Source organism: Schistocerca cancellata, chromosome 1, assembly GCF_023864275.1.
Source record: "Schistocerca cancellata isolate TAMUIC-IGC-003103 chromosome 1, iqSchCanc2.1, whole genome shotgun sequence".
NCBI lineage: Eukaryota > Metazoa > Arthropoda > Insecta > Orthoptera > Acrididae > Schistocerca > Schistocerca cancellata.
The window spans coordinates 93,166,984-93,176,995 of NC_064626.1; the positions used below are offsets into that span (position 1 = coordinate 93,166,984).

Here is a 10,012-nt window from a genome sequence, read left to right on the forward strand (position 1 = left end):
ATCAGGTAATTGGTTGGTTCTTCGGCTGTCTGTCGGTTGGGTTGCCTTCCGATTTAGAGATTGTTGGTCAAGCTGGCTGTCTCACTTAAACGGGCGTTAGAGTTACAATTCCAGGCCCACCCTTGGAAAGTTCTGAGCGCCGTTCCGTGTCTGTAACATAGTAACTTTCCTATTTGAGTTTTAATATATCCTGAATTAATGTTCTTGTCTTGCCCTTAAGGCTTGGGATTGTTATCTTTTATATGGGACCTTCACCCGAATTTCTTTACGAGATGTTTTAAGATAAAGCTTTTTGCCTTTTAAATTGAAACTCCTTCTAGGTCTTTAGCCGTTAAACATATTTTGTTGATATGTGGCCTTCAGCCGAGTATTAATAACTCTTAAATTAATTTTCTTGTCTTGCCCTTAAGGCATGAGATTGTTATTCTTAATTTCATATGAAATGTTTTATGGTACGACCTTCTGCCTTTTAAAACTCAAACTTTTCTTTTAGGGCTTAAGCCGTTAAATTATTTGCTGATGTGCGACCTTCAGTCGAGTTTTAATATCTCTTAAATTAATGTTTTTGTCTTGCCCTTAAGACATAAGATTGTTATGCTTTTGGTTTAAGAGAAGGCCTTCTGCCTTTTGATTGAAACTCTTCTTATTGCCTAATATGCGGCCTCCAACCAAGATCCATTAAAATTAAATTGCTAAGGTCTTCAGCCTGTCTAAATTGAAGCTTTAGAAAATACTCTTGGGTGAAACCTCCAGAAGAACCTTGTATTTCAATTCTTGCTTAGGCCTCGTATCTTTTGAGTGTGGCCTTCAGCCGATGTAAGGTTAATCAAAGGAGGTCGATTAAGGTTTTGAGTGTTTTTCACCCTTGTTGTAATATTGTTTGTTGATGAATAAACTTTCTATGTTGAGTGCAACTGACAGGAACTGATTTTGCCCCTTTCCACAACCTAATCTCTGGCCTGCTAGCCCAGGCATTTCACTAATGTCGTATTAAGAATTGTAGCTTTCTCACCTTTGCAAACAAAAACTGTTGGTCCGTAAAGTGCATCAGCAATGGTAAAAAAGTGGTTCTCAATATTCATATGCTTGAAGTATAGTGGAATAAAAAAGGCAAGCGGGTTAGGCAGATAAATAGATTTTATTTGTACTTAATATTAGGTATGTACAGTGCGCCGTGTGAGTCAAGTAGTTAGGGGGTGTGATGGCGTGGTCGCCGCTACGTCGCCGCCGCCGCCGCCGCCGCCGCCGCCGCCGCTGCCGCTGTGACGTCATCGTCCGTCGTCGTCGTGGTGTAGGTCTGGTGTGGAGTGGTGTGGGGACCGGCAGGGTCCGGCCTAGTAGGCGTAGCTGATGCCCAGGCCGTTGGTGTAGGTCATGTGGGCGACGGCGGGGGCGGCGGAGTAGGCGACTCCCAGCAGCGTGGGCGGCCCGGCGTGGACGGCGGCGGCGGGGGCGGTGCGCGTCTGCGCCAGCAGGCCGCCGGGCAGCGCGATGGCGTCGTTGCTGACCCGCACGTCCGCCTTGCGCACGCTCGAGTACGGCGTCTCGATCGTCTTGGACGAGGCGGCCGTCTGTCCCAGGTTGCCGAACGAGCGCAGGATGTTGGACTGCTGCGACGTGATGGCGCCCGGCTGCACGAGCGCGCCCGCCTGCGCATGCGCCGCCGCCACCAACGCCGCGCTCAACACCAGCAGTACCTGCGGCACGGCAAGTGGCGAACCACTTTGTCAAGGTGCTAGCGTCCACTGGGCTCGTTTCAGCGCCTAGAGAGGTACGCGGTCACTGGAGATGGACCACTAGCTCGGGCTGGGGAATCGTGGAGAGGAAAATCACTTGTGCCCTCTCAAAGGAATCGTTTCCCTGCGGCCAAGTGATGAATGGATGGCCTGATGGGGATCTGAGGTGTTGTCCTCCCAGATAGGAGAAAATGGTTCAAATGGCTCTGAGCACTATGGGACTTAACAGCTGTGGTCATCAGTCCCCTAGAACTTGGAACTACGTAAACCTAGAGAGGTACGTGGTCACTGGAGATGGAGCACTAGCTCGGACTGGGGAATCGTGGAGAGGAAAATCACTTGTGCCCTCTCAAAGGAATCGTTTCCCTGCGGCCAAGTGATGAATGGATGGCCTGATGGGTATCTGACGTGCTGTCCTCCCAGATAGGAGAAAATGGTTCAAATGGCTCTGAGCACTATGGGACTTACCAGCTGTGGTTATCAGTCCCCTAGAACTTAGAAATACTTAAACCTAGAGAGGTACGTGTTCACTGGAGATGGAGCACTAGCTGGGGCTGGGGAATCGTGGAGAGGAAAATCACTTGTACCCTCTCAAAGGAATCGTTTCCCTGCGGCCAAGTGATGAATGGATCGCCTGATGGGGATCCGAGGTGCTGTCCTCCCAGATAGGAGAAAATGGTTCAAATGGCTCGCAGCACTATGGGACTTAACAGCTGTGGTCATCAGTCCCCTAGTACTTGGAACTACTTAAACCTAACTATCCTAAGGACATCACACACATCCATGCCCGAGGCAGGATTCGAACCTGCGACCGTAGCACCCAGATAGGAGACCAGTGGCGTACCGCTGTGCCACCTCCTTCATATCCTATCGTCTTTGAAGGCTTGTGCCGACAGTTTACCATTAGAGGTGTGGAGAATCCACGTCTGCAGAGTAGTTTCAGAAATCTACCGAAGCCAGTTGAAATTAGCGATCCCTTTAATAGATGATCCCTTTAATAGATGAATTAGCTAGCTTCGTGTGCAGGGACCTCCAGATGGTGCCAATGAGGCACCGAAACTGGTAGCGCCAGTAAAATAGTTAGTAAAATTACGGTATTTATTTTCTACAAGCCCTTCAGTTCCCGTTCGATATCAGCAAGAAATACCACTAGAACTGGGATCAGTGACAACTTTTGGAGTAACAGCATAAAGATCTTAGCCCTCGTAAATTTGGAACCAAGGATTTCTACCGAGATGACCTTGCACACACTGCGACAGCCAATGGCAATATCTACCTCGCACATATCGAGAAAGTGATCGAATTTATGTACTAAGTTACAAAAAAAAAATGATTCAAATGACTCTGAGCTTTATGGGACTTAACTTGGCCGGTGTGGCCGTGCGGTTCTAGGCGCTTCAGTTTGGAACCGCGTGACCGCTACGGTCGCAGGTTCGAATCCTGCCTCGGGCATGGATGTTTGTGATGTCTTTAGGTTAGTTAGTTTTAAGTAGTTCTAAGCTCTAGGGGACTGATGACCACAGATGTTAAGTCCCATAGTGCTCAGAGCCATTTGAACCATTTTGGGCTTAACTTCTGAGGTCATCAGTCCCCTAGAACTTAGAACTACTTAAACCTAACTAACCTAAGGACATCACACATCCATGCCAGAGGCAGGGTTCGAACCAGCGACCGTAGCGGTCGGGCTGTTCCAGACTTTAGCGCCTAGAACCGCTCGGTCACCCCGGCCGGTACTGTTACACACACAGATACTTGAACATGCACTAGGTCTTCATACACAAGGTTTGGGCAAAAATATGGGGACACGTCGAGAAATGCATACTTGAACATAAATGCAGGTATTTGGGAACTGCATGCTGCAACACCGTATTAATGAGATCCGAGATACGATTTTATTTACTATGAGTCGTCATGACTTGGATATAATTGGCATGTATATTTATGTTTTACACACGGAGGTACCTGTGATCTGGTTTTAATTAGTATTTTACTGCCTGATTCTCATTAAATCTTTTATTCGTGTAGCGCTGAAGATCACTACACAGTAGCTGAAATCTACTTGCATTAAACGGATTAAAAAATTTACGACCGATGTTGCCCTTCCTCTTATCGTGGATAAATGCAAGATGCTAGTCAAGCTTGTAGCATGCGCTGCTCTATTTGGCAACGAACGGCATCTGTCCGATGCCCTCAACACGTACTACGTACCAGTCGTGGTGGGAATAATGTTTTTATGTAGCTGGAAATACAGCATGTTGGAGCAAAGTGAGTTCGCAAGTGGCTAAATTGTTGGTGCTCGTGTGATGGGTGTATCCGAAACCAAGGGAGACCAAATGTTTGGTGCTTTCAGAGTCAGCGTATCAAAGGTTTATGCCACAAACAGGGAAACTGGGAAAAAAAACATCATCCGCTAAATCATAACGCTGACGAAAATGTGTGTTGAGTGATTGTGACACACGGTAACTGAAGAAGAGTCTGACGAGAAACGTGAACTAGACAGCTGCAAAATTCAGTGCAAAACTGAATATCGCACTCGCGAACCCTGTCAGCACCAAAATAAATAAGTAGAGAATTGTAGGGCCAGCTGTAATTCCAAAAGCACTCTACGGTGATTCTAATGCCCGTAACAGGAAAACTTGGTGCCCAAGCCGTTGAACGTAGACTATGGTGCAGTGGAAGAGAGTAAATTATCCTGATGAGCTTGTTTAAGAATGAAACTTCCTGGCAGATTAAAACTGTGTGCCATACCGAGACTCGAACTCAGGACCTTTGCCTTTCGCGGGCAAGTGCTCTACCGACTAAGCTACCCAAGCACGACTCACGCCCCGTCCTCACACCTTTGCTTCTCCTAGTACCTCGTCTCCTACCTTCCAAACTTTACAGAAGCTCTCCTGCGAACCTTGCAGAACTAGCACTCCTGAAAGAAAGGACATTGTGGAGACAAGGCTTAGCCACAGCCTGGGGAATGTTTCCAGAATGAGATTTTCACTCTGCAGCGGAGTGTGCGCTGATATGAAACTTCCTGGCAGATTAAAACTGTGTGCCGGACCGAGACTCGAAATCGGGACCTTTGCCTTTCGCGGGCAAGTGCTCTACCACTTTACCGCGAAAGGCAAAGGTCCCGAGTTCGAGTCTCGGTCCGGCACACAGTTTTACGAAGTTTCATATCGGCGCACACTCCGCCGCAGAGTGAAAATCTCATTCTTGTTTAACACTGTTTTCAACTTCTGGCCGAGTTTACGTCTCAAGAGTGAAACATGGCAAGGATTCGGTGATGTTTTGGGTAGCCTTAGACTGATATTCCTTGGGCCCCATGGTTACCTTAGAATGTCACACTACAGTCAAGGATTATGTGACCATTTTGACTGATCAGGTTCATCCCATGCTATAATGTTTGTTCTCCAATGGCGATCCTGTGTTACAAGACGTCAGAGACCCTATTCACACAGATCACGTCGTCCAGGGATGGTCTTGTGAGTAAAAGGATCAACTGTCGCATCTCCCCTGGTCACAGCAGTCACCAGATGCCAGTGTTACTGAGCCTTGTGGTCGCTCTTGGAGAGAAGAGTGCTTGATTGCTATCCATGATTGCTAACCACTGCCATCATCGTTACCTGAAATTGTCAATATTTTGCTGGAATAATGGTATATGATTCCTTTGAAAGCCGCACAGTACTTGTATTTATCCATTCCGACACCAGTCGAAGCTATTTTGAATGCCAACGGCTTTCCCACATCGTATTCGGCATGTGTCGTGTGTTTGGTGTTTCCTTATTTGTGTTCAGTTCATGTATATATCGAACTGCTCTTTCTATCTTTAGACATAGAGGACGTACATATTACATGTTTACATATTTTAATGGGGAGTTTCAGGTGATTATCAGGCTGATGGAGTGGAAAACTGCTCTCAGATTTCCCTGATTGTGGGCTTGTTGGAATTTTTGTTTGAAAACAAGAGAGTCCTACAACATTCCGCTCAATTCTCACGAAAAAGGAATGAAAACCTAAGAAAAACATTGAGAACCCTCGGATATCGAAAAAATTCGAACTTTACGATTGATTGGGATCTCGATCATCCCATCCTATTTTAGATTAGGATAAGAATTCAAACTCGCTAATATTTGCTAGAACAATCCTACCTTTACGTTAGATGACCTTCCATTAAGCAATGAAAGTTAAATAAAAGCGCCACACCACATCTGAACTTCTCATCGAGGAACTCCACGAGATCACAGGAGTCACGAATGTTACGCGACTGCTGACTGACACACAACAAATCTACCCATTCTGAGTCAGTAGAGAAGCAATCATAGCTGGTAATGGGCGGGAAATCACTAGAAACGGAACCTCCTGCGTCCGGGAACATGGCAGAAATTGTTCAATCTTCAACATCCCATGAATTTTTCTTTGGTAATTATTTTTCATCATATACTGTTATGGAAGCATAGAAAATCTAGAAAGTATATTCAGCTGTAGCCATAAGAATATAGCACTTCGGGAAAACCCCTCTTATATCTGCGGAAATTCAGAAGGAATCAAAGTAAAAGCAATGAAGATGTTAGGATTGTGGGTGACGAAGTCGTTAAATGAATTGAGCGTGAATATATTATAGTGATTTCTGTATAGATATAGAACACAACTGTCATGTGAGGAATTGGGCAAGCAAAATGGAAAATATGATAAAATCTTGAAGCATAAAATTATCAAACGACGTAAATAGTGAACGAGAAGCGTTGGTCTTGTGGATCGGTTGCTATAACTTGGCAGAACTTTTATAAGATTTAGAATGTGTATATTACGAATGATTTTTCACGGTTTAAATTCTACCCTTGTCAACAGTTATTTGGCATAAAGAAGGGACTAGTCGAAACAGCGGAAAAAATTCTGGAGTAATGGATTGTCTAGAAGGAGCAGCAGAGGATTTGGTGAAGATAAGTAAACAGCAACAAGAAACTAAAAGAGGGAGACGATGACTTTTCAGTCGTTCAGCATCGCCACTTACTACGTAGAGGTAAAAAGTTGTAATAAGGTCACTAAAATAAGTGTGACTCGACACAGCACATCGCCTGCCTAAAGTACTCACAAGATGTAACAGACCAAATGAGAACTGAGAGCTTATACACAAGTACGTTTCTGTCTAAGTAGAGATCGAAAATTTTCCAAATTTATTTTGAATTTTGTACAGCCAATTGCACTGTGAATCTGTGACACTACAAATGTTAAAAAAGTTGGACCCAATAAATTACAAGATGTTTTATCGGATTTAGTTCCATAGACTCGAGCATACGCACACAGTCCTTTTACAGTTACAGATAAATTAAAACAGGTTCAGTCTTTCGGTTCCTACAGAAGTAAACATGAGGTTTTTTTACTTCGGTTTTAACGTAATTGCTTGATTTGGAATTTCTCCAACAAATATTACCACAGTTTCTGGAATCTAATTGATCGCCTGGGACGGAACTAAAATTCATAACTGGCGAGGAGTGACTCTATAGTGACAGTCTTGCTTATAACTACACTCTAATGCATCTCGAGTAACTTATCGAATGTGTAGACGCCAGCTTTGCCTAAGTTTAATTATGGACAGTGGTACATCTCGAGCAATATATCGAATGTATACACGTTAGGTCTACGTAATTTTGACTATGGAAATAGCGTCCCATTTATATGACAGTGTAAACGACGAGTGGGAGATACTTCTTTGTGATGTAGTGCACAAAATAAATTTAAAAAATTCCGAAATATGCATTTCTAGCGAGCTGACATATCCATGAAGGTACTTAAGAACTGGAGCACTGATGACGAAGGTGTGCCATAGAAACGTAAATTGGCTAAGTAAAAACGCTATTGCAAAGATAACAGACATGTATTGTTACTAAGTTTTCTATTTCTTATTTTCTCGGTTTTACAATAACAGACACTATGGCTGCCACAAATAACAATAATTTGTTCCAGAGAGTATTTTTGTTTCGTCGTTACCACTACAAGAAAATACGTGTTTTTCTCATCAGACGCATTTCGCTTTATTGAAGTAAAGCTTTGTCAGTGGTGCGTAATTAAAGATATTTACAATTTCTTTGTTTTTTTGGATCGAAAATAGTTTGTTAACAAATAGTTGGCTTTTACTTACGGTAATTTCTGCTTGCGTTTTAGCCTACACTACGAAATGTCGTCTGATAGCATGCGTTTGGTTCCTTTCTTCGTTAGACACTGATAACTGTGATCTACTTTTACGCTGCTTTGCAGAACTATGCATTTTTGACGTATAACACAATAATTTGTTTGCACAGTAATTTGTGTTCTCAAATTAATATTCACGGCCGAATCAAAACTAACAAGTTCGACTATAGTTGTTTGAAGTTCGGAGTATAGCGAACTCTGAAAGTTTTCGCTTTTCTCTCGTGTTGCCATAGGGTTATGTGAACTGCCTGATCTAAAAACAATAGAGCCCACATCGTTTAAGAACCGTGCGCCCCCCTCCCCCCACATTAGTTTATTCACTCTGCAGTGTATCATACAATGTTGAGACTAACTCTTTAAGCTGAACTATCTAGCGGATACCTTCACCGCCCTCCCTTTCACTTCTTCTCCTCGCGTCCGCCACCACATCCTTTTCTTCTGACCTCCCATTCCCTTCTGCTGTGATACCAACAATTTTTCTGCTGCCTCGGTGTGTTTTTGCAAGTTTACTACAACAATAGACAAATCTTAACGCCGGAGCTGCCTGCAACCAGTGCAGACTAGCTTACCTTGACGGCCATCCTTGCGATAGAGATGCGATGTCGCTTACTTCCGGTGTGTTCCGACACTGGTTGGTTGGTTGACTGATGCTGACTCTGGGGCCACACGGCCCTTATATACTCTGCCACCCGGCGCTTTCTCCGCACATTTGCAGGCAAATGCACGTCGTATACTTTAATTGCCACCGCATATTGTTAGCGCGCGACGACACGATCGCCCATCCCATTGGTTCGCGCTCTGTGTGTGGGACGCTTCACAGACCGCGGTGTGCATGAAGTACCGTCACACACAGAAAAACGACTGATATTTGTGACGCTTTCTTCATATACGTTCACCAATGAATTATTTAAACAATCATATTTTGAACTGTATGTTTTTACGCGCTGTTATCTACCGTAAACTTGATATTCTTTTTTCAAGAAGCACAGTAAGTAGCAAAGTTTTCGGATTTGCACTATTTACAACTATGAAATGCAGTACATCTTATTACCTTATGGTGCTCTCTGATTGACATGAACACGAAAAACCTTTTATGAGACCATCTAGTGACTATGATATCAAACTAGTACTCGATATCAGTCAGGTTGAAACCAAATCAACTAATTCATATTTAGGTACTCTTAAGCAAATATCTGAATTTCTTGAACTAGGTCACTCTCATTGCGGTTATTTTTCTTTCCCTAACTGCTGTCCTTTTAATAATCTCGGTTTTATCGAGACAGTAAGGGTAGTCTTCTTTGATTTACATATACACCTACATTTGATCTGCCAAGGAAAGGCGAATTTTTTGTTTCGCATGGAATGGATCTCACTAGCGTATCACCAATGTTACCGAAATTTAATGACGTATTCTGCTCTGAGACTTATGGAAATGAATAAGGAATAATGCAAACATTGTTTCCTTGTCAGAAATAAAATCAACTGTTCTTACAAATCACTGGTTTCAATTTCATCTTTCGATTTATGTCAAATAACTTGCAACAAATTACTTCTTAGTTAATACTGCGCCATTAGGCAGAAAATTTCGTTAATAGAAGCTGACATTAACCAGTATTTTTATTGTAGCTTGTACACTAACAAAAAATAAATAATAGAAAATTGTAGCTGTTGTTGTGGTCTTCAGTCCAAAGAGCTGTCCATGCTACTCAATCCTGTGCAAGTCTCATCATCTCCCAATAACTGCTGCAACCTACATATCTTCATTCTTCTGAATCTGCTTATTGTGTTCGTCTATGCTTATTACCCCACCTCGCCCCCCTCCTACACACACACACACACACACACACACACACACACATACATACACACACACACACACACATACACACACACTTACCTCCAAATCCCTGGATATTGATGTCTCAGGTGTCCTTCTTTTGTCAAGTTGTTCCACAAATTTCTTTTATCCTTCTTTTCTCTCCTATTATAAACAGTACCTCCTCATTAGTTTCGTGATCCATCCATATGATCTTCAGCATTCTTCTGTAGCACCACATTTCAAAAACTTCTATTCGCTTCTTGTCTAAACTTTTTAT

The 10,012-nt window shown here is 43.2% G+C and overlaps 1 protein-coding gene across 1 annotated transcript; it reads right to left on the reverse strand.

The window, feature by feature from the left end:
- Nucleotides 1-1,334: 1,334 nt before the first annotated feature.
- LOC126187639 (cuticle protein 76-like) lies at nt 1,335-8,497 on the reverse strand. Its single transcript, XM_049929240.1, has 2 exons — nt 8,486-8,497; nt 1,335-1,697 (listed from the first exon to the last, which is right to left on the reverse strand). Exons 1-2 carry the CDS (start codon nt 8,495-8,497, stop codon nt 1,335-1,337), a joined length of 375 nt encoding a protein of 124 aa, XP_049785197.1.
- Between the last annotated feature and the right edge of the window lie 1,515 nt (nt 8,498-10,012).